The 24,746-nt window shown below is 39.3% G+C and overlaps 1 protein-coding gene across 4 annotated transcripts in view; it reads left to right on the plus strand.

Annotated features, from left to right (window-relative positions):
* Positions 1 to 24,746, plus strand: part of Sh3kbp1 (SH3 domain containing kinase binding protein 1) — a 311,679-nt gene that overhangs the window by 163,523 nt on the left and 123,410 nt on the right. For all 4 annotated transcript variants that reach the window (XM_048336005.1, XM_048336007.1, XM_048336008.1 and 1 more), the window contains 2 exons: positions 5,109 to 5,238; positions 16,319 to 16,524. In XM_048336005.1, coding sequence (XP_048191962.1) covers positions 5,109 to 5,238; positions 16,319 to 16,524 — 336 coding nt within the window. The remainder of the gene's footprint in view (positions 1 to 5,108; positions 5,239 to 16,318; positions 16,525 to 24,746) is intronic.

Here is a 24,746-nt window from a genome sequence, read left to right on the forward strand (position 1 = left end):
GAGCTCACATTTCCTTAATTTTTTTCAAATAACGTAGGCCTGTACACTTCTGATTTCCCATTGTATAGAAATAGTAAAATGTTCATATTACAGTGAAGGAAGCCATATTTAGAAGAGAAAATGATTAGATTTGAATCATCAACACACAAAATAGGCTGCAACCATATACAAGTAGCCTATTTGCAAGTTTAAATGTACTTATGATATTTGCATAGCTGTGGAATTTATCAAATATTCCAGTGCTTACATTCTGAAAGAAATTGTGTTTATGAATATTCAGAGATTTTATTAAACAGAATGTAGTCATTGAGATTCATTTGTTCTAATCAGGGAGGGTAAGACATAGACAGCTAAGAAGACAAGTAAAATCCCATAATGTGACCAGAGTGTGAAAATAACAGGATTGATGAATGAGCAAGGAATTGAAAGGTGGGCATTCTCATTGAGTGTGAAGAAGATGCTTCTTAGAGTAGATAAAATAGCGACTTGACATGTAAGAGGGGATCAGTGTTTGGATTAATTCCTCAGAGGGTGTAAGTAGTATGGTGCTAGGTGCTGGGCTAGAAGTAGGGGCAACTTGTGAACACTTGGGACAAGTGTGAAGTGTGTGAAGCAGGTGGTTAGGAATGCAACAAGATGGAGTTGAGACAAAGCTCAGTGCTTCCCACACTGAACTTTCAGTGGGATACTCCACTCAAGGTCTCCTCAGAACTGGCAATTTTCTCACTAGGGAATAAGCACATGACAAAGCTTAAGGCTTTGTTTCATTAGAAAGGCCATTTTCCTGTTTTGATTTCCTCTCTGTTTAGATTTTCAAATTGGAATGACGACAAAGCCTTAGCAGAGTCATTTAGTAATTTGGGGACCTGTAAATAGCTCCTGGTTCTTTTGAAAGGCAGCAACACTGCTGCTGAATGATGTTTCCTGAAGCCCTACCACCAACTAACCCTCCCCCTTTCCTCCCTCCACTTCCTTCCTTCTTCCCTCCCTCTTTCTCTTTCCTTCCTTTATTTTTGAGATAGACACTTGCTATATAGCTATGTAGTCCAGGCTAGATTCCAGTTTGAGAGTCTCTTTGTCTCAGCCACCTGAGTGCTGGGATTATAGATGTGTAGCACCATGTTTGGCTTTAGAAATCCTTTCTACTCTGACAAAAACCATGGATGTTGTTCTGCCTTGATGGGCAGAATTGTTTAAGCCTTAAATAGAACTTACATGTTTTCTTAAATCATTTCCCTTCCAACTACCCTATAAATTTCTCTTTTGAAGCCCCCTTCTCATATGAAATATGATTGTTCTCATAAGAAAAAGGGAAGGAATAAAAATGAACTCCTCCCCCCAGGTGTTAGGAATGTTCAGGCCCAGCTAGGAAGAGGTGAACTCCACAGGAACTGGAAGGAAATATTGGCCTAGATATTTAAGACTTAGATAATGCTTGTTTGTATTTGACACAAACAGCTTTCCATATCCTAAAGTCACCAGGGAGAGTTATTTAAAGCAACCAAAGTGGAAAATAATGTAGATGTTTATACCTTCAGGAAATGGCCCCTTAAAACATATTTTACATTAATTTCACTGATAAAACGATCTTTTCTGACAAAACACTTTATAATTTTTAACAATAAAGGAATTAAACTATGCCTTAGGACAATTATGTGCTATTGTGGAAATGGTAGAGCCAAAGGTGATTCAGTCAGTTTTGTGATTGCTTTCAAAGGTGGACTGACTGGGAAATTTTCAGAAGTGATGGAAATGTTCTGTTGACAGAGGTATGAGCTATAATAGGTGTTTAATCACAAACAAACTGACTATACTCTTAAGATCTATGCACTTATCTAAATTATATCTCAGTTTTTAAAAGATTTTTTAATGGTCTTAATATATTTTTTCTGATTCCCTGACTGGGAAGGTCTTAATATTTTTTGAGTGTGCAAACTTGGCTCAAAATACTTTCATTTACCTTTCAAATGTAGGAGAAATAACTAGCATTAAAATTCTCATGTAGTAATTTTTGGAAAGATTTTGAGATTAGAAGTTCGACTGTCTTTTTTTTTTCTTTCTTTTAGGCAAAGAGAACTACTCTTTAAAAAATGAAGCTAACTTTGTTGGTCTGAGTACCTCTCACTTTCCCTTGAGTCTTCCAAACCCACCCTTTCAGTTTGCAACTTACTGGATTTGGGGGGAACAAAGTAGTCATTGAGTGAAGAAAGCTATCACAGCCCTTAAGTGGAATTTTCTCTCTGGCTGCTTGTACCCACAGGTAGATATTAGACTTGGTAAACCTACTGTTCTATTTTTAGTATAGCTGACAGGTTTTAAAAATTCAAGAATGATAAATAGGAGCTGTTCAGAATAGGTAGATACTCATGGGAAAGAGCTTCGCCTCTTTATTCCCAACCATCCTACTTCCTGCCTAGCAAATGTAGATGATGTTTCCATGATTAGATGGGGTGGGTACTGAAATTTACCCAGTTGTTTCCTCAATTTCCACCAGGGCTAAGATTTAAAAACAAACAAACAAAAAAACCACTTTCTTGGGCCCTGAACCCACTTAGATTTCATTGATTCTAAAGGCATGGATAGTGCCAGGCAGTAAACTGGGATATAAACTATATAAGTGGTTTTACTTGGCCTTTCTCTAACAGCACCATGTGGAAGCTACCCTGTTTCCAGTTCTGGCTATAGGCAGGGTTTGCCTTAGGGCACAGCCATGGGCTCTAGAGGTGGCCAGATTGATCATGGCAGTTGGGTGTTTGTGGCAAAGGTGGGTACCTGTCCCTTTTTATTGAAAGTCTTTTGTGACCTCCAAAATCTAGTAGTTTATTACAAGAAGGCACATTTATTTACCTCTTTAAATACAGAAACATCACCATAAATCAGCATGCTTTCTAAGCAGGTATATAAGTTCTGCCTATTCCTTTTTTTGCTACAGCAGCCTTTCCAAGATTGGGTCTTTCCATCTGTTTTCTTTGCTGGTGAATTGTCCTGAGGTCCTGAGGCAGTTCAAGATAGATGCTCATTAAACATTGGTGGGATTGGTGGCACTGGGACAACCATTCAGGCCTGGGTATAGCAGAACTAATTCAGAACAGTGGCAGAGCTGGGTAGGTAAGTGGTACAGTGCTTGTTTTGCTTGTACAAGTCCCTGGGTTTGATCCATAACACCATGAGCATGTGTACATGTACACACACACACACACACACACTCACACACACGTGACAGTATAGTCTTGGTCTGTTGGGCCCCTTGGTTTCTCATAGGAAGGGGAAAATAATTCTTTTGTGGGACAGATCAGAGCTTGAGACCATGGAGGATTTCTCCCAGTGATTTCCATGTTGTTTGTTTATTTCTTTGTTCATTCAATATGAGTCACTGTGCTTTATTCCTGGAATGAATGAATGAAGAAATAAATATCATTAGTTAGGGCTTTAAGTGTCCTCTATCAGAAATGAGATAGTATGTCAGTAAGAATCATTTTTGTCCTACCTCCAGGCTCAATCTTGAGACCAAAACAGCAGGCTGTAAGAAGAATTAGCACAGAACAGCACTCGCTGGTCTTGGGGCCAGGCCTTCCTCCACCCATGAAGGGCTCACCTCACAAAGAAACATGCCTAGGACCTGTGGTGTCTTTGATGGCGAGTGTGCCCCCCAGGCGATGAGCAATGGTTTTGTTGTCTGCCCCTCCATTTGTTGTGTAGCTAATGACAGATCTCTGCTGCTTTCCCATAGGCCTCTCAGCCTGTTCTTTGACAGTGATACAGGCATCTGGGGGTGTGGCTAGGTGAAGATACCCCTGTTTTCCCAGCAGGCAGCCACTGATCTTACACATCAGATGTGCTTCCCTCCAGGATCTGGGGCTAGACTGCTTATTACTGGGAACAGAAACATTTCAGACATCATCAAACTGAATGGCGTGGAATTGCTCCAGCCGCCCTGCACAGCAAAGGATTAGACCACAGATGGCTCATTTGTGGTTCCTGCCCTTGGTTTTCTTCTCCTGCCTTGTGATTCTGAGGAGGAAAAAGGTCATTTGATCGTTACTTATTCAAGACTAGCACAAAGGACCCCATGCTACAAATTCTGTAACTTTTGATATTCAGACCCATAGCAAACCTTCCTAACCATCTTAGTCCTATAAAAAAGCTCCTTTAGAGAATAACATATATATCCATTGAGTTGGCATAGACACATGGAAATGCCACTCGATGTAAATGCTATTGAATGTACAAGTTGACACTGAATCATTGGGACAATCATGCATATAGAGCTGCTGTCTGCATTCCTTCCCATTAAGATTTTGTGGTTGTACAAATATGATCACTACTCTGCAAGTTCATCCCATGAGTTCCCTAACAAATGCTCTAAACATACTGTTCTCATTGTCTCCATTCCAGAGTCTTCATCAGCTCCCCTCCCCTTCTGGAATGTCTCACACCCCTATCCTCCAATCATAGCTATTGTTTCTCCTTTCTTAAGGCCTATCTTAATTTTGATGTCTCTTTTCTCAAAGCCTTTCTTTATCATCTTGGGCCTCACTGACCTTGGCTTTGTGTAACAAGCTTGATTTGTGCTAGTTCGTGATATTTTCTCATTTATTTACATTGCATCACTACTTTTCTATTCACAGCTTTCTGTTTTGGTAGATTGTTACTTTCTTCAGGAAAAAATAAAGACATGTCCCATACATCTACTAGTGTAGAAACAGAACACATAAAACACGTGTGGGGTGTGTTAATTATCTTTATTATACAGATAGAAGAAGGGGCTTCATTTAGTTAGAAGTAAATAAAAATAGTGTTAATTTTTGTCCATTTGTGTTTGTGATTAACTTCGTTTCTTTAGTCTGAAAGCTCAAGACTATGTGGCCTACTTTCTGGTTCCTTGATAAGTTTTCAGTCATCTGTGGGCACCGTTGCCTTGGGTTTTTTTGGTCTTTTATAGGTTTTTTTGTGATTTTTTTTTTCTGGAACCGGGGACCGAACCCGGGGCCTCGCGCTCGCCAGGCGGGCGCTCTTCCACTGAGCCAGATCCCCAGCCCCATCTGTGGTCTCCATTCCATGTCACACAGTTAGGAGAATGTATAACTGTTCTCTTTGCTTCTATGCAGGTAGAGGAAGGATGGTGGGAAGGTGTTCTGAATGGGAAGACTGGAATGTTTCCTTCCAACTTCATCAAGGAGCTGTCAGGGGAGTCGGATGAGCTCGGCATTTCCCAGGATGAGCAGCTTTCCAAGTCAAGTAAGGAAGTCCATCCTACTAAACAGGAAAAGGGGGGACCAGGGGACTCTGCCCCAGCTTCCTTCCTGTACCATTCCCTATGCTGCAAGGCTGTGACAAATACTCACGGGTGTTTTGTGGGTTGTGCTACATTGACCTATTGCAGTTTAGTAGATTTATAAAGCTGGGACCTGCAGCCACACAGTCTATACATTTCTGGATTGCTTACTGCCAGCCTATGGTATGGAAGTACTGTTTCATGAGTGGTCCCTGTTGCTGTGCCTCCATATACTTCTAGAATATTGTTTACCATTAAGTTCATAATTATTCTTGAAGTGAACCCAATGAAATAGTATTTCTCACAGTCCCGTAAGGACCTTGGAGAAAAGTAACAACAAACCAATTCATCGATGGCAAGAAGTGCTGGGTGCAAAATAAGTGCATGCCAATTCCCTTGAAAATGTGACATGACGACTGAGAATCCAGGCCCCTACCTTGGGTAAGCATGTGTTGACTTCTGCGATAGTGAGATCGAACTTCAGGTCTTTCTTTCTCCAGGGCCTGAAAGTCTCCCTCCCACTTCTCTGCTGCCCTTTCCAGCTCATGGAGCAAAAGGTCAGGACCAGGAAGCTTTGTTCTCCCAGTCGCTAACTCAACTCTCCATGTGGGCGTCTCTGTTTTCTCTTGTGCCCTGTCCAGCCAAGGTCATCCGCGTGACTGTTGTTGGAGGTTCCACTGTGTTGTGGTGGTGCAGCACCTGGGGTTGCTGACTCTCCTTCCTGACAGAGGAGGATAGTACAGCTCAGTTGCCAAAATAATTGTTCAATGTCGTTGTTTTCCATTTGGGACAACCTGACTTGAGTGATGTTCTTATGTTGGCTTGGTGTCTTTTTTATTTCATGAGTAGCATGATGGCATCCGTGCCATCATGGTTTGGAAGTAAAGCCATTTCCAGGGAAGTGCTCAGATGACCTCCTTTGCTTGGCTATCTCAGTGGCTTTGCATCCTACAGTCTGCCATGCACAGAAATGACTCTACTTGCTAGTTAGTTCAGTAGCTTCAACAGCACCCCTTTCCTCCACTACCAAAGCTTGGAGCCCTCATTCCCTGAATTCCATTCCATCCTAAAGTTTATGATGGGAAGGACCTGGAGGTGCTTTGGAAGCAAATGAAGTATCTTGGAACTCCTGTTGGCTCCTTCGGTTTGTGCTGCTGGCTTTTTCCAGTGAATGAGCATGGCAGTGGGAGCTGCTATTGCACCTCACGCTCCAATCTATATTAGAACTCTAGCTGCCCTGGGGTTTTCTTTTGTACACTGGACTAGTAGCATACCTGGTAATCAGGTACTATAGTAACTACTGTACCTCAAGCACATTTTGGATTAATGTGATTATTTTGAATGGAGGACCAAATTGGAGCATTAGAACTTTATTTCCATGTGGAAGTGCATTATGAGTTCCATAGCAGGAATGTCTGTAAATCACCTTACCCATAAAAGACCCTCAATAAATGGTAGTTTTCATTGTTAATCAAGATAGACAGTTTGGACGTAGTCTAATTGGACACTATGGGCGTAAATGGTTAGTGTTCAGCTGTTTGGAAGCTCTTTTCCTCACTAATTGATGCTATGGTCACTGAAGCATCCTGTCTATATTTGGAAATTACTTGGTAATTAGTCTCTGGATGCAGAAAAGGAAATCTGGGAAATTTTGGTAGAGCCTTGACCTCTTGATGACCTTCCATCTGAGCTATATGCTCTCATATCTGGATAGTCAGAGAAGAATGAATGCCTCCTGTAGTTTCAGAACTATTGAAATAAGTTGTCCCCCTACCCATTCTGAGGCAATAACAGACAGTTGACCCTGCTTGGACTCTCAGCTCAAAGCATGTGGTGCAGGAAGATTGGGAAGCTGAATAGGATGGTTTTTCCAGTCATCTAACCTATCTTCACCTGCCTCTCAGCATTCAATTATTAGCCTTCTGGTTCAGGAGCAGGATAACCCAATGGTTTCAGCAGCCATGTTTGGTTTATGGAATCTGTCCATTGTTGAGGGGATAGTGAGGTTCTTAAAGAAATATGATCTACTACCAAAAATGGATGGTTCTGATAAAAACAGAATGGCTTTTGTATAGTTAAGGAAAAGAAGGCCCATCTCTCCATCTACCTGTCTATATTCATTTATCTACCCTTCTTTCTCTTTCATTCCTTCTTCCTTCTTTTTTTCATTTGTTACATATCTCTTAAGCGTCTATTTGATACTAAGATGCTTTCTGAGGCACTGAAGATCCTGAGATAAAGTTTAAATCCCTTGTCATCAGTAAGCTCACTATGACAGAAAGGGGACATATATACGTCTAGAAATTTAGGAGCTGACATCTGAGGAAGAGTGATTTATAAAGACAGAGATGTGAGTCCTATGTTTATAGTGGGTGGTATGGTCACAAAGGGCTTCATAGAAAGTCAAATTCGAGAATAATGTCTCTTTTTTTTGAGGGGTTCTATTCTTAATTAATTAATTTATTTTTCTTCAAATTTTTATTATCAAACTGATGTACAGAGAGGTTACAGTTTCATACGTTAGGCATTGGATACATTTCTTGTACTGTTTGTTACCTTGTAGAATAATGTCTCTTTAGTTTACCCCAAATGGAAGCAATCCCCGAAAGAGAAAAACAGCCTTTCTTAAGGGCTCTGACAGAAATTACAAGTGAATTTGTTTCAGCATATGATTGTGTCAGAACAAATATAATCTGATCACCTATAGAATTATGGAAACTGGTGAGATTTGCATAGGAGGACCTTTTATTCTAGAGTGAATTTGTTTATTCACTATTCTCAGAGAACAGCATTAGTACTTCTAATGTGCTTTACATTTTGAAAAATCTTTTTTTGGTTTTGAAATAATTATAGATTTACAGGAAGTTGTAAAAATCAGCATACAACTATAGGACGGGCACAAGTACACCTCACCATGTTTCCCTCAGCGATAGTCTTTTTTTTTTTAAGTTTTTATTATCAAACTGATGTACAGAGAGGTTACAGTTTCATACGTTAGGCATTGGATACATTTCTTGTACTGTTTGTTACCTTGTCCCTCATACCCCCCTCCCTCACAATAGTCTTTATGTTATAGTAAATGCATATTTGCTTTTGCTTGAAATTAGCTGACACAAAATGTAGCTAATGAGGAAATGGGATCTAATTTTTTTCTACCACAAGCTAAAATGTACTTCATTAAGTAGGTTGTTTGACCCACCTACATATTACTCTTTGTAAACTCCAGTTAGCTTTTCCTCAGAGATTGGTTAATGAATATATGTTCCTGGGGATAAGTTAAAATCTCATGTTTGTACCATATTTGTAATTTTTAGAGGTCACAGTGACATCATAACAATATTCTTTTAAGGGTGAGTGTTTCTTCTAAAGATAGATAGAAATCTGTATTTGAGTATTAAGAGAACATTGTGTGCAATGAAAACATCTTTTTGTTTAAAATATGGACAGACACACACACATACCTTTACCTCTATGATGATGATCATTTGATCATTTGACATTTGTGTATTTCACATTTCTACTTCAGGAAAGCACTTGAGGAACTTCCTGAACTTTGTGTACTAATGACTGGCTCTTACAAAAGAGTCATGTGCTATGACTATGTATAACATGGTAGGTGTTTAGTAAGTGCTTGATGAATTACTTGAAGAGGCATTTTTATCTTTCAATGATGGGTAAAAATTGCTGGAGCTTGCTTTTTCTTACTCTGATGTATTTCTACATATGGCAGTCGGTTAGGAAAACCTCTAATCCTTTGTTTAGCATAATCTTTGTTCAGCATAATCTAGTCTATTAAAGGAATTATAGTAGCAGGTGCTGGCGGCTCACACCTGTAATCCTAGCGAATTGAGAGGCTGAGATTGGGAGGACTGAGGTTTGAGGCCAGCCTGGGCATATACCTGAGACCTATTCTGAGCTCATAGCTGGGTGTGGTGGTGCGTGCTTGTCATCCTAGCTATAGGGGAGGCTGAGATCTGGAGGATCATGTTTCTAGTCCAGTCAGGGCAGAAAAGTCAGTGCGACTTCATCTCACGGAAGAAGCCGGACATGGTTGTATCTACCTGTTATCTCAGCAGGAAGCCAAAAGTAGGTTAATTGTAGTTCAGATAGGCCTGAGCAGGAAGTATGACCCAATCTCAGAAGTAACTAGTGCAAAAAAGAGGGAGTGTATCTCAATGATAGATTGCCTGGCTAGTAAGCATGAGCTTCTTGGATTCAAACCCCAGTACTTTACAAAAAGAGTGTGAGCTATAGGATTGAAGTTTTGCTTTAAGCATTTTATCTCAGATAAGAAACTACATCATTCCATAGTAGCAGAAATATTTTGCTGCGTATTCCAATGTGCAAACATCTTTACCATTCATCAGACTTCATAAACCTTAAAAGTAGTTTTCAAAAAGAATCTTGTTATAATTTTTTATTCCTTTTGGATATCTAGATAATTTCTAACATATATGAAATAATTGTATAATGAACTCATAGGTACCCATTACCCAGCTTCAGCAATTGTCAACCTATAGACAGTTTGTTAATACACAGCCTGTATACTCCTTGCCTATATCATCTTAAAGCAAACCCCAACTATTATATATTTGTAAATATTTCAATATGTATCAATGAAAGGAGTTCTGAAATGCCATTTTCACCACAAAGTTACTGCAGTTTCTAAAGTAATTCACATATGGTCAATGTTCACTTTCCTCCAACAGTCTTGATTTGGGGGAGGCAGTTTGATAGTGGGAATCTGGATCTAAATAAGGTACACATATTGTGGTTGGTTTATATTTCTTGAGTACCGTTAAATAAATAGATTTCTTCTTCATAATTTTTTCTATGCCCTTTTTTTGCTTAAGAAACTGTGCTCCTTTGCCCATATGTCCCTCACAGCCCGATTCCTGATGATTTCATCTCTGTTGTGTTATTTAGTCTGGATTCCTGTAAATTGATAATTAGACCTGGAACTGGAGGAAATTAATGTTTTTATATTTATTAAATATACATTTATTGGGTTGGGAATGTCACTTAGTGATAGAGTGTTTGCCTAGCATGCCTGAGGCCCTGGGTCCAATTTTTCAGTACCACATAAGGAAAAAACAATAATAAAATTATATTTTTAAATATTTATTTGTTTATCATTCACAAGCTTTCCTCAGTGATGATAGGTGGTACATCTGAATGTTCATATTTCTTGGCTTTCTTTTGAATGTTAACAGCCATTGGTTGGGGCTGGGAATATGGCCTAGTGCCTCACATACAGGAAGCCCTGGGTACGATTCCTCAGCACCAGGTGTATAGAAAAAGCCAGAAGTGGTGCTGTGGCTCAAGTGGTAGAGTGCTAGCCTTAAGCAAAATGAAGCCAGGGACGGTGCTCAGGCCTCGAGTTCAAGCCCCAGGACTGGCAACAAAAAAAACGTATCACAACAACCATTGGCAATTGTCACTCGGACATAGTCACCCAGGGCTTATCGAATGGTAGCCACCATGGCAGGACTCCTGAGTTTACTTTCTAGTACCACTACCAACCATACACACACTCACAGGCACGCGTACACACACACAAATGTATATTCCATCTTCGACATATTTTGATACTACTTAATAACCCTAAAGTTATTTCTGTTGTTGATTGCATAGAAATAGGAACATTTTCAATCATTTCTCACAATCTTTGGAAGAATAAAATGCGCATTTTCTTTCTATAACCTTGAGTTTTTTAGATTTAATTGAACTTCTCATTTTCCTACTTCCTTATTTTAAAAGTTTAGATTCTGATACTTTAGTGACATGTCAAACTAAGACAAAAATAGAGAAAGCTTTTTAAGGACATATACCATTATATTGTTTTATCAAATCATGAAAAATACTATCTCATCAACTATAAAAACCAAATTGTTTAGTGTCCTGGGCTTTTAAAAACAAAAACTAGGCTGGGAAATTCCATCCTGTGGTATCACTTTATTTTTAACACCTGATATTTGTTTTATGTTTCATCAATGTTCTATTGACGATGAAGAGCAATTAGCAAATTATGAAACAGTTTTAGGTGAGGTCAGTTGTCCCCATCTTACAGTATTTGCTGTCTAATATTTAATAGTGACAGTAAAATATTTCCCCCAATAAGATAAACCACACTCGTATTCATGATTACTCTGGTTGCCTGCCCCCCTTCAAGGTTACATCTCAGATTACCTTGCTGCTACCATTCAGAGACATCAGGACCATGGCCTCTCGGTCTCAGTGATTCTCTGATTTTCTTGGGGACAAACAAATGGAGGTTCTGTTATACTGTGAGGAACTAGTAATTATCAAAATGCTGATTTTTCCCTACACTTACTTTTTTTCTGTCACTGAGAAGATTGCTGTCATTTAGCCTTGTAGGGTCTGGCTCACAACAGCTATTTCTTAGGAATAATGTTAATCATCAAAGTTAAGAGTTTCCCAAATAACAAGTAGGCACTGCTAACTTGCTGTTTGTGTCATGAGTGTCCTCAAGAGCTGCAAGTGTTCATGGTTCCCCATTTTTAGATGGAGTGTTTCTGGGAAGTGAGACAGATGGCTCTTTTCCTTTTCAGCTCTACTCTGCTGCTTTGTAAATATAGACTCACACCTATTATGAAGGTATATGATTGGCTGTCAGTTTGCGTATTCATAAACTGTGATAAAACATATTCTTAGAGTAATGCATTTATGGATTGTGTTTGCCTTTAGAAAATCATTTTACCTGTTAGTGCTACTGTCTATAGGCCTCTACTCTCATACTCTGTGTGTGTGTGTGTGTGTGTGTGTGTGTGTGTTTGTGTATGTGTGTGTTGGTGGGTGGGGCAGTATGTATGTATTCTGTGTACTTACTCGTGGTTTTAGGGATATTTGGGCTTTAGCTTTGTTCAATATTAACACTATTGATAAACTTATGGTTAACAAATAAAATGACACTTGAAGCTGGATGAGTCCCTTGTCCTCATGCTTGAGTATAGTCTCATGACTGATATGGAAAAACCTCAATTAACAGAAGTAGGATTTTTTTTGTGTCTTTAGTGTTAAGGAGAACTTGCCCTCCCATTCATTTATGTGGATGCCACTATTCGTTTTAAGCTGTATTGGTGAAACTTCTTCTCTAGTATTACTCTATCGCCTGTTTAAAGATATAGACAAATCTTTAACTTATTTACTGACTTATTTACTTTTGTGGTTTTGTTTCAAATCCAGAGCCTTGCACATGTTAGGCAAGTGCTCTACCACTGAGCTATACCTCCAACCTGACATATCTTAAGGAGAATTCTGTATCTTGTTTAGAATATTAGAGTTTGAATATTAGCTTTGGCCAGGTATGGCTGTGGCATTATTAGAATATAAAGTATAATGTGCCCAGATCTTAGACCATGCTTAGGTCATGGTCTCCAAGAGAAGATGATGTTGTATATCATGAATTAATCCCATGAATCAGATCTCCTCTGATTAATTGAGGTTTTCCTGTTCCTAAGTTGAATTGTTGAAATGGCTTCCAGGTTTTACCTGGGCATTAGCTATATGTCAGTCCTTGGTAGAGGCAAGACTTGATTCTGGTTGTTCAATGCCATTGTGGTATCATGGGGACTTTGGGCTCATTCTAGAACGTTCTTGAAGTCTGCCTCGAATGGTCTCTTAATGAATTTTGCCGATGAAGTTCTTATAGCAACTTCAGTTAAAAACTCTTCCTCTTCCTTCTTTTGCCATCATTTGCTCCCCCCTGCCCTTTCTCTTGTTTTTTTTTTCTCTCCCCTTCTCTTCTCTCATTCACTGTCAGGAAAGACTACCTTTGAAGGGACAATTCTGTACCGAGCTGCGCCAGGAAAGACGGAGGGCCACAGACGCTATTACAGTGAGTGACCTTAACAGCAGGAGACAATCATAAAGCTAAAATCTGGGTACTTGTGTTTTTGATGCAGGTGCCCTTTCCTGAGCTGCTCATGCTTATGCCAAGTGTTTGTGTGAATTTCTGATCCAAGGACATGGACTTATTTGCCTGCAATAAGTGTCATTTCCTTGGTGTATGCTACAAGAGCATTCCCACCACTAGTCCTGGATGCTTTCTTGTTTGCTTTTGGCCTCGTTCATGTATGTGACACACGTGCATGACTGTGTGTGCAGAGAAGAGAGCAGTAGCATTGCCATGGCACATGTGTCTGTGTACTAATATCCTTGGGCTTCTGGAATAGTGGAAGTTGGCTTCCAGCAAAGATATCAGCATCTTCTAATGCTTTTTCTGAGTGGGTCATTCTTCATTGCGTGATTCAAAGAAAGAAGATTTGGCATGAAAAATATCCATGCCAGAAATGGTGTTTTGCTTTGCTCATTCAGCTAATCACCACACGGCAGACTTCTTTTGGCAAGACCAATGTGTAGCCTTGTGTGTTGTGGAATAAGGCTGCCAAAAGTTGATGGTAAAGAGATGAATGAAATGAATGAACTAATAATCTCATGATGTCTTTCAAATGGTTCTTGCTACATAGTAAACACTGTATGTATATGTGAAATTGAGCACAAAGAATGACTCTGTTCAGTGCTGGAAGAGTAGGGTCAATTCCATAGAAGTGGACAGTTATAGGACTGTCACAAGCAAATTTGAGGAGGCTCTGTACTTTTCTTATCTTGAAGGAAGAGCACATGTACCCTTTTTGCACTTACCTTGTTGTGTACCAGTAATGAGACCTTCATGAACTGGCCCCAGTCCGTAGTTCACTCTCTGGGTTTCATTGCCCAATCATGTCATCTGTCATTCTGAAAATGACAGGAGGACGTTTTGTGTGATAATATGTATGCTAGGCACCAGTTGCTAAAAAACACAGCACCAAACAGACATAAAAATGAAGTTACCTTCCTTTCCTAACAAAGGGAAGAAACTAGATTTTGACTTATTTCACCAATGTAGATCTTTAGCTTTTTCATTGCTATTCTCAAAAATGACAGAAACAGGCTGCCAGAATTTCTGGAAGAAATATCTGCCGTGTGTTTTCTTCCCAGACAATGCTTGTGTGGTTGAATAACCGTGTGACCTCTTCCTGTGTTAATACAGGTATTAATATGGTGTTGTTAAGCCAGAAGGCAGCAAAATCCCTAAAACTGGAAGCTTGGTGAAAATTGGATGGCAGTGGTGACAATATTCTGGTCCTAGCTAATGGAAAGGACCCTTCGAATTCCTATCTCTGAGGAATTAAAACAGGCTTGCTCCAGTCCATTTGCTCTGCAGCTTCATGGTGGTGGTGGGAGGAGGGGTGGAGAAGGAGGGAGATGATGGTTTCTTTCCACTAACCATTTATTTTACCCTTAAATGGTTCTTTCCAAACCTGCAAAGAATATACAAGCCATTTATCACATAGAAAGAATCCATACGGCAAAATGAGAACATGTTAAAGGAGAAATGACACAATATTTAGACTCCAAAATTATAATCTCCAGCAGGGATAGTTCCAAAAACAATGAGCAAATAAACACATGCGTGGATAGCTAATGCAGGGGGTTTTTCATGTTTGCACACTCAAATTCAGTCCTGTGAATTACAGCCGACCCCCTTCTCATAGGCTGTTTCTCATTGTTCGGTCTTTTCTTCTTGCTCACAAATGTGTGTGTTTTAATTAATTAAAACATACACCAGGGATCTTCTTTCTCCTTTACTTTTTTGGCTTAGAAATACCATTTTAGGGGAAATAGCAGCAGCAACAAAGGCAGCCATTGTTTTAAGGATTTGATTTTAAAATTGGTAGCAATTTATAATGACCTTTCTATTTTTTATGTTTCCATTTAACTTTCTTCCTGCTCTGAGAGTTCCCCCTTTGAGTGATTTCAGCATTTGATGATATTTTATGTGAACAATTATTTGGTGTATTATTTTTACAATCTAGGAGGCCATCTGCCCTGTAGGAAGATAATGAAGAACTAAATAATAGAGACCAAAATTTGATGGTTTACTTAATCCCAAGAGCATTGTTATGATCAGGAGATTTGTAGTATAGTCAGGAGCTATCCTACCCATCTAGTAGTTTTGAGAGATAGTTTAAGGGTAGAGCTTAGTATTCCACATAATATCCTATAAATCTTGTCCTTTGATGGTAGAATTGGTGTACTTATCATCAAAGGAAGAATGGACAGCTAGAAGTTAACTGTGCACAAATAGGTTCCTTCTTTTAGGAACATGATTATGGGCAGATCCCGAGGGAAAAGAATCTGGGGGAGGTAAGTGCTGCATTGTCCTGCCAATAACTGTTTTATGCTTCCTAACACATGTCACAGAGATCAAAGGAAGAGTGTCATACCCACAGTGTTTTCTTTGGAAAGGGATTCTCTTTGCAACAAAAGGATGGTGTTAAAGGAGGGAAGAACTATGGATCTGAGGAATTCAGTCCTCGAGGAGGGTGGATTTCTTTCCCTCTTTAGCAGACTCCATCCTCTTGCTAGTGAAGCCATCTTAATGTCAAGACTGGTTTAGTGCTTTCCTGGAGAAACATGTCTGCATGCATTTATTCCTTGTGAAGCCATCCAAAGAGATTGAATTCTTTGGCAGTCATCATTTTGTGTGATTTCTTTAATTGCTAATTTGTTTAAATCACTTTTAGCTTTACAGTTTCCCTTTAGAAATGTTACTTTCATTGCTAATTGACATGAATCAGAGAGATTGGAGGTATAGTATGTGGTACTGATGGGGTGGAGAGAAGAAGAGGGGGTGGGGATGGTGATATCACACTGGCCACTGCCAAATAAATTTGGATCAGGACCAGGTTCCAGTTGAAGAGGGGGTGAAATGTCACATATACAGAGAGGTCTGCTTGAAATTACTGAGAAGTTATTTTCATTCATTGCTTACAATGAAAGTCTGAAGGGTTGGAAGATCAAACAAGACTAAGAGCCAGCCAAACTCAACACATTCAACACAATGAATGTAAACCTTCCCATATAAGTTATCCTCTCCTGGGTAATACTATTAGAGGTGGCCTCTGGCTGGCTGTAATGTTCTTCTTTAGGGTTATGGCTGAATTCTGAGCTCTTTTTCTCCCTACCCTCTTTCAACAGGCTTAAGGGAAACAACTGGCTCCGAGAGTGATGGGGGTGATTCGAGCAGTACCAAGTCCGAAGGTGCCAACGGATCAATGGCAACTGCAGCCATCCAGCCCAAAAAAGTGAAGGGAGTGGGCTTTGGAGATATTTTCAAAGACAAGCCAATCAAACTGAGACCAAGATCAATTGAAGTAGAAAATGACTTTCTGCCAGTGGAAAAGGTATGTTTCACAATTTCTGTTTTACTTCAACCTGATTTGGAATATTTGAGAGTGCACTGTGGGATTGGACATCAGAAGTTTCTAGTAGCTCTTTTGGGCTTGTAGTATCCTTATGTTCTAGCTGTTTGCCATTCCTCCCCCACTTCCATCTTTTCTGGGCAGGTATGGTTTCTCAGAAAGCTCATGCTCTAATGTGCTACTTCCTTTCTTATTGATTTCCTGTTAGTCACCTTTCCATTGCTATAGCAAAATACATGAAATATTTAATTTATAAAAGAAAAGGTTTATTTTGACTTCTAGTTTTGGAGATCCAGTCTATGGTTGCTCCTATGGCTTTATGCTTGTGGTAAGACAGTATGTCATGATGGAATCACATGATAAGGCAAAACTGTTCACTTCATCAGCCAGAGGACAGAGAGAATGAGGGGGGGCACCAAGGATCCATAATTTCCTTCAGAGATGTACTCTCAATGACCTAAAGACATTCCAGAAGCCCTCAACTCGCAAAGGTTTCACCACCTTCCAATAGCTCCACCCTAGAGACCAAGGCTTATAACACATGGGCCTTTTGGAGCATGCTCAAGATTCAAGATTCAAACCATAGCATCTCTCTAGGGAATATTTCTCAGGAGGACTTTTCAAATGGCCCAGTACATCTCCATCTCCTTCCCAGAGAAAAATCCCCAACACCTAGACCCAGGACAACACATGAGTCAAATACCCAACAAGCTTTTTCCTTTCCTTAGACATTTCTCTAATGCTTTGTGCTTGGTTTTGTTGTCTACAATCTGCAGTGGAGAAAAGCAATCTTGGGAGTTAGATGGTGACAATTTCAGACTGTTGAAAGGAAGTCTTCTCTGTGTGTGTATGTGAATGATGGAGAATGATGGGAGCTTTCTGGCTCCCTGGGTTGTTCCCATCAAGGAGCTGGCTGTTTTCTTCTGCCTCTGGATCTGGGTTGGGGAGAGGCAAACAGCTCTGTTGCTGCTGAGTATGCTGTTGCCATGGCAACACACCCAGAGTCATTGTACTTGTGGCTGCTGCTGACGTCTGCTGTGGTACACGTCTAAGCATCATAGCCTTGCTTAGAAGTTGATAAATACTGTGGATTTTTCCAAAGTATAATAAGCTACACTCGTGCTGTGCTTAAGGAATGTTTGTTAATTTGATTTAGTGCTGAAATGTTTGCTTTGACGTTTGTGCCAGCAGGTTTGGGGGATGGGATATGGTGCCGTCTCTAATTTAGGTTTATCAGGGGCTTTTTAAATGTTCTTCATTTTTCAGTGCGATGAAATTATAACAGTTGCATCATCTCCTGCAGCTTCAGAATCTCCACTAGCCACCGTGACTCCAGAAACCTGGCCCAAGAGTCATTATGCATTAGAAACAGATTCTGAAGAGGGATTTTTTAAAAAAAAATACTTAGCACACTTAGAGATGAATAAGACAGAAAAGGGATATACATGAAAGTTATAGACCATTTCCTTTCAACTATGTCAAACCTTCTCTGCACTATCGTTGTTTCTTTCAGTAATCAATATATGTTGTTTTTCAGGACCTGAGAACTATAGTTAATATCCCCGCTTGTGGGATATCCTCACTTCTGTCATACACAATCACATTCAGATTCCTGTATTTCCTAAGGAGCAAGTCTCCATCATGAGAAGGAACAATATCAATTGATCCAAATCTGAACTCTTCCTCCTCCAATGACATCTTTTCCTATCTCTGTTAAAGGCAGTGCTACCACCATCTTGATTCTCAGGACAAAAACTCTGAGGTTGTCCTGATGGGTCTATCAGAAAACTCTATCAGCTTTGCCTCCTAAGTATGACCCACTTGTTCCTTATCACCTTTGTTTTTCCTTCTCACTGGTGTGCATTATATACTTGGAACAGTGACAGATACATAGTAGGTATTCAATAAGTACTTGTGGAATAAATAATATTTTGAAAAAATATATTAATTCCAGGTGCCAGTGACATATATCTAGCTACTCAGGAGACTGTGATCTGAGAATTTCAGTTCAAAGCCATCTAAAGCAGACAAAAGCCTCAGGATCTCTTATCCCCAATTTACCAGGGGGGAAAAAAAACAGAAGTAGAGGCAGGCTTCAAGTGATAAAACACCAGCTCTGAGCAAAAAAAGCTGAGAACACAAGCCCTGGAGTTCAAGCCCAGTATTACCCTCCCAAATTATATTAACATAACACCTTCCAGATTATAGACATCTATAGAATGAGGGGACTAGATGGAGTAAGAGAACAGTAATATAGTTGAAAATGTAGCATTTGTATGGTTAACTATGTGGAATAGATTTGTTGGTGACATAAAACATTAACTTCATCAATTATGTGTGTATGTGTAAATATAAATATATGTATGTAAATATAAATATATATTTGCATGCACATGATTCCTGATTTGTTTATGGAATGAAACCTTGTGCCAGAAGTTTCCTTAACCTACTTTTCAGTGTGAAGCTTCTGGAGAAAATATAAACTTCCCAGCCTGTTTTACTGGCTACAGACAATTTTTATGACATCTAAAAAGATTTGAAACTATTTCCACTCCCTGTTGTTGGTGCCATGGATAGTTATATAGATATATGGGTCCATTAGATTATTGTACAACCTGGCACAAGAGCTGATAAGCATGATATTGTTTTATTACTGTACAGCCTGGTCCTCATCACACTTAAGATGTTTTTATGTCCACGATTTATGTTTAAGAAAGAAAATTTCCTTTGAGAGTGGAGCTTGCTGTTTTGATTTTTGCAGAAGCACAAATTAAATCTCATGTGACAGCATTTAGCAGGTGAGGCCCAAACGTATCTCTTGCTTAGTATGGAACTGTTGGCCTTCTCACAGGTCTAGTTTGATAACTCAGATGGCTGGGGTGGGGGAGGAATGTAATGGCTACAACCACTAAATTACATACTTTCCATTCAAATTGGTGGAAACTGAAATCTACTTTTCTGGATCAGTAGATAATTTTTTGTTTGCCTTACCTCTGATTCAATTCCTATCATCCAGAATTGATGATTAGATTATATACCAGTGGAGATATTGCATAACATCCCTCTACAAACTATGAATACAGAAATAGCAAGTATAGATAATCTAGCTTTTCTTACAAAACTATCAGGAAGGGCTCTGTTTATGAGTCTTTTTAATATGACAAAATGGATATGCTTGTGAATTATTTGTGTAATGTACCATTTAACTGAAATATTTACAGATGAAATGATATAATGTCTGGAATTTGCTTCTAGCAGTCTGAAAAATGGAAGTGTGGGTGTGGCATAGAGGAGACACGATTGATCATGAGTGGATAGCTGTTGAAACTGGACAACACGTTCATGGGAGTTTGTTACACTCTATTTTTATATGTGTTAGAAATTTCCTTGAATAAAAGAAGAAAAACCCTGAATAAAAAATGTACCATTTAAACTAAGCTCCTATGTAATTATGTGCTATTTCAAAATAATGGAAAATACCGTGTAGCTGATGAATTGAGTTAAATAGCAGATTAGAGAGGCATGGTATCATTGTCCTAGCTAATTGACTTTGATAAAGCTGGCCTCAGTTGGGCCATCTGGAAAATGAGAGTATTCTTTTTGACCTGTTCTACCTCATGAGACTTTATAAGCCACATACCTAAAATGTTTTGTAAATTGCAAATATGGTTCCCGTCTACTAGTGTTTGTTGAGTGCTCACTGTATGCTTAGCACTGAGAAAACAGCAATAAAAGATACCATATAGCTGCCCTCAGGGAGCTACAGAAAAGCAAGCAAGCAAGAAGAACAATAGAGTATAGGAAATGATGTGATCAGTCTAATAACACAGTGCTATGCCTTAGGAGCCCTTGGGCATGGCAGGAAGTGATGAGTTGTTAGGAATTCACTTCCTATAGGAAGTGATGTTTAGAGTGAGAATTCCTGGCCCAGTAGGCGTTTATCCAGCAAAGGAGCGTTGTGTTATCTAGGGGGGATAGGCAGCATATATAAAGGCCTCCAAGTGGGAAAAAGACGTAACACAGATGATGTGGATAGACTCTCAGCAGGAAGTAGGGGAAGATGAGAATGGGAAAAGAAGTGGAGCCCAGATCCTGAAGAGCCTGATGAGACATGTTCAGGAGTTTGGAATTAATAGCAGTGGAAACTAGGAAAAGATTTGAAGCAATAAGGTGATATGATAGGATGGGTGGTTTAGGGGAAGCAGACCGATGACAGAAACTTATATTGACCCTCTGTTAAATAGCTCTTCACTCCCAGTGTTAGACACTGAAGCAGTTAGTAAGATAAGTCAGCAAACAGGCTATCGGAAGGCTATTTTGTACTCATATTTCTGAATGAATATCTAGTTGAATTAGCAGTGTTTTCTGAAAAGATCATCCTTTCTGACCTACACAGCCCCACAACTTTGTCCTAAGGTGGCTGTGTACATGCTGATCTGTCTCTGGACTTTCTATTCTGATCTAAGGTCTGTTCATTCTTGCATTCATTCTGCAATAACATGATCTTTGTTCTTCTTACATAGCTTAATCTAGATTCTTTCTACTTTCATTTAAATTTTAGAATCAACTTTTCAGTATGCCCCCCCACTAAATTCCAAAACTTGCCATTTTAAAAATTGATTTATTTATTGTCAAAGTAATTTACAGAGGGGTTACAGTTTCATTATATGTAAGGTAGTGAGTACATTTCTTATCAAACTTGTTACCTCCTCCCTCATTTTTCTTCCGCCCTCCCCCCTCCCTAATACCCCCCCAGTTGTACAGTTGGTTTACAGCCTATAGATTTGTAAGTATTGCTGTTGCATTGGTTTGTCTTTTACCCTTTGTCTGTCTATTTTGAGTTTTTTTTTATTGGGACTGCATGGAATCTTCTTCCAGTCTATGAATATGGCAGATTCCTCTATTTGTGTAGGTCTTATTTCACTTTGTGAGATGTCTTCAGTCTATATTCTCCTAAGTCTTTATACTTTGTGCAGCTCTTTGTGAATCTTACATTGTGATGTTGTTACTGGTCAAGGCAGAGTTGGAAAGTCTAGATTAGTGTGAAGACCAAATGGACCTTCCAGCCCATCCCCTGAATTACACTCCTCTCCCCAATCTTAGTAGCATGGGACTAGTTTAGGCCCATATCATTTAGAAGGGGCTGTTCTTTGAGAGGAGCAGCAGAGAATGCCCACTTCTGTGGAGGGAAAGAGGAGAATTAAGCTGAGTATGTCCAATTTATTTTCCTAAGTTCACTTACCAGGAAAGTCACTTGACTCTTCAGGGATGAGAGAACAAGCGAGCAGAAAGTACTAGAAGCATTCAATAATATCCACAGAGTGTTCTTTTGAATTTGTTTTATGTATACATCAAGATAAGGAACCATCGAGATAAGGAAGGTTTTCCCTAAGAGCTTGAATTACTTTCCTAGACAAAAATGAATGTTTAGGGGAAATATTTTGAAGATAGAAGTTTGATAACATGTGGGGGACAAAGGAGAAGGGTGATTTAAAGATAATGCCCTGAGCTAATGATTGAAGCAGCTAGGCAGATTGTGGTACTATTTCCCGATGAGAAGACACTAGAGGATGATATTTCATGAAGAAGGTCATGGGTTAGACTAACTGGATTTTGAGTATTTATGGAACCATCACGTGGAGGCATCCAGCAAGCAGATGGATAAAAATGTTTGCTGAGCAGGGAAAACTATATATGTAGGTTTATGAGTTACTAACCTAGAGATTAAGCAAGCAGGCAGCCCAGACAGGATCTAGTATCTTTGTATCCAGCCTGTGGACCTAAGGGAGAGTTTCATCAGACTGTTTCCCTGTGGCTTCCACCCTACATTCAATTTCTAGCCTGTTTCCCTTTTTATGAGTCACTCATATGAACACTCTTGACTAAGCACTTAGGTAAAGGAGTGTCAGATACTATGCATCAGTAGATAAGTTACAGATACTTGGGTGAGTCCCAGGACTTACTTGATGTGGATTATACTAGAGTAATCCTGGCTTTTTTGGTGCTAGTGTATTCCCTACCCAGGCTCTCTAAGTACTGCTGTTATTGATCACTTAATTATTGGGGTCCAGTCTCTTTATCTGGTTAGAAAAGATATTTTGAAACTTGAAAGTTTTGGTAGTTTACTGGTTTTCCTATAAATAAACACAGAATTGCTATAATGAAGCTCCTTTCCTTTGGCCTTCCTTTTTTAGTTGATTTCCATTAGTGACTTTTGGTAACTCTTTGTTGAAAGGATTTTGTGTTTCTATATTCTCTACTAGATGTTGTTTGTGCCAGGCTCTTTTTCAACTGTCATCATCTTGCATTTCATTTGTAGAGTCACAGGCATCCAAATGAATGCCTTTGTGGTATCAACATTATGGCTTCAACTTGTGACAGAAATTTGAATTGAATTTATGTATAAATGAGTCTAACCAATTGTTTTACTCAACCAATTTTCACTTTTTTCTTCCATATTTCAGTCTTTTTAAGCATTCTAGTAAAATTTTCTCAAGCTATATACTTTATGTAACTATCTAAAGTGATGATCTTGGTTCCTTAAACATGAGAGATCTATGTCTCTAATCTTTTGAAGGCTAGTAATAAGCTTTGGGGAGCACTGGGAGCTAATGATGCATTTTTTGAGTAATAAAACCTAACTAGACCAAAACCCTGTTGTGATTATGAGACCTGGAATATTGAATGGCCTTCACTTTGGCTGCAAGATAAGAGTATGTGACATCTCTTGAGCTACTGGAGAATCTATGGCTTTTAATGAGCAGATGATACTAAGATGCCCACTGGTTGGCTTGCTGAATGAAACATTTGGGATTTTCAAACGTTAGGTTTTTCTCTCTTCACTTTCTTTCCATTATGTTTTGTTATCTATGTAATGCCAAGGGGGGAGGTCACTTGAGAAAAGGGACAAACAGTATGGCAGGGTTATGCTTGTACATGTTGAGTGCTGTTCACTGTGATATATGTTGTTGTTGGTTTTTTTTTTGGCCAGTCCTGGGCCTTGGACTCAGGGCCTGAGCACTGTCCCTGGCTTCTTCCCGCTCAAGGCTAGCACTCTGCCACTTGAGCCACAGCGCCGCTTCTGGCCATTTTCTGTATATGTGGTGCTGGGGAATCGAACCTAGGGCCTCGTGTATCCGAGGCAGGCACTCTTGCCACTAGGCTATATCCCCAGCCCCCACTGTGATATATGTTTGACCTGTGCTATCTAAAATACTCAGCCTAATGTGTTTTCTAAGATATATTTCACTTCAGCTAGGAATCACATTTCCAGAAAGCATTAACATTGTGTTTGTAGGAGTATAATTGTTTTTAAGAACATAGGCCAGAGAGTCCAGGTTCACATTCCAACTCTGCCTCTTCCTGGGACAAGTTACTTACTCAGTACTTTAATTCCTCCCCTTTAAAATTAGCTTAACAAGAGGATCTGGCCCCAAACGATTGTAGAAAGGAGTAAGTGATGGGTAAAATGGCTAGAAAAGTATTTGGGATACAATAATATATTGATTGAAGTTACTTATTATTATTATCTTTCTTCTTACTAGACAAAAAGGAGTATCTAAAAATGGCAATACTGTCTCCAAGGTAATTACTTTTTTGTGATGGTACTAGGGCTTGAAATCAAAATCTTGGGCTTGCTAAGCAAGGCATGCTACCATTTGAGCTACACCTCCAGTCCTATTTGTTTATTTATTTATTTATTTTTGGCCAGTCCTGGGCCTTGGACTCAGGGCCTGAGCACTGTCCCTGGCTTCCTTTTTGCTCAAGGCTAGCACTCTGCCACTTGAGCCACAGCGCCACTTCTGGCCGTTTTCTGTATATGTGGTGCTGGGGAATCGAACCCAGGGCCTCATGTATACGAGGCAAGCTCTCTCGCCACTAGGCCATATCCCCAGCCCCCTATTTGTTTAATTTTGAATTATGGAGAATTTCAAACTCCAAGAAGTAAACTTGAATTTTTGTGCATCTCTGGTAGCTGTTTCACATAGTCAAATCGTAAATGTCATCCACTAGAAAGTAAATGCCATAATTGGGGACCTTGTCTATGTTAATCACCATAGTATTCACAATCCCTTGAAAATAGTTATTAAAACAATTATATATAGTTGGATCTCAAGAAATGTTTGTGGACTACATGAATAAAGATAGTGTTTTGAAATTATATAGAAAAACTTAGATTTGTTTTGAGTCTGCTTGTGGTCTAG

The sequence above is a fragment of the Perognathus longimembris genome, chromosome 28 (assembly GCF_023159225.1).
Source record: "Perognathus longimembris pacificus isolate PPM17 chromosome 28, ASM2315922v1, whole genome shotgun sequence".
In the NCBI taxonomy this organism is placed as follows: Eukaryota; Metazoa; Chordata; class Mammalia; order Rodentia; family Heteromyidae; genus Perognathus; species Perognathus longimembris.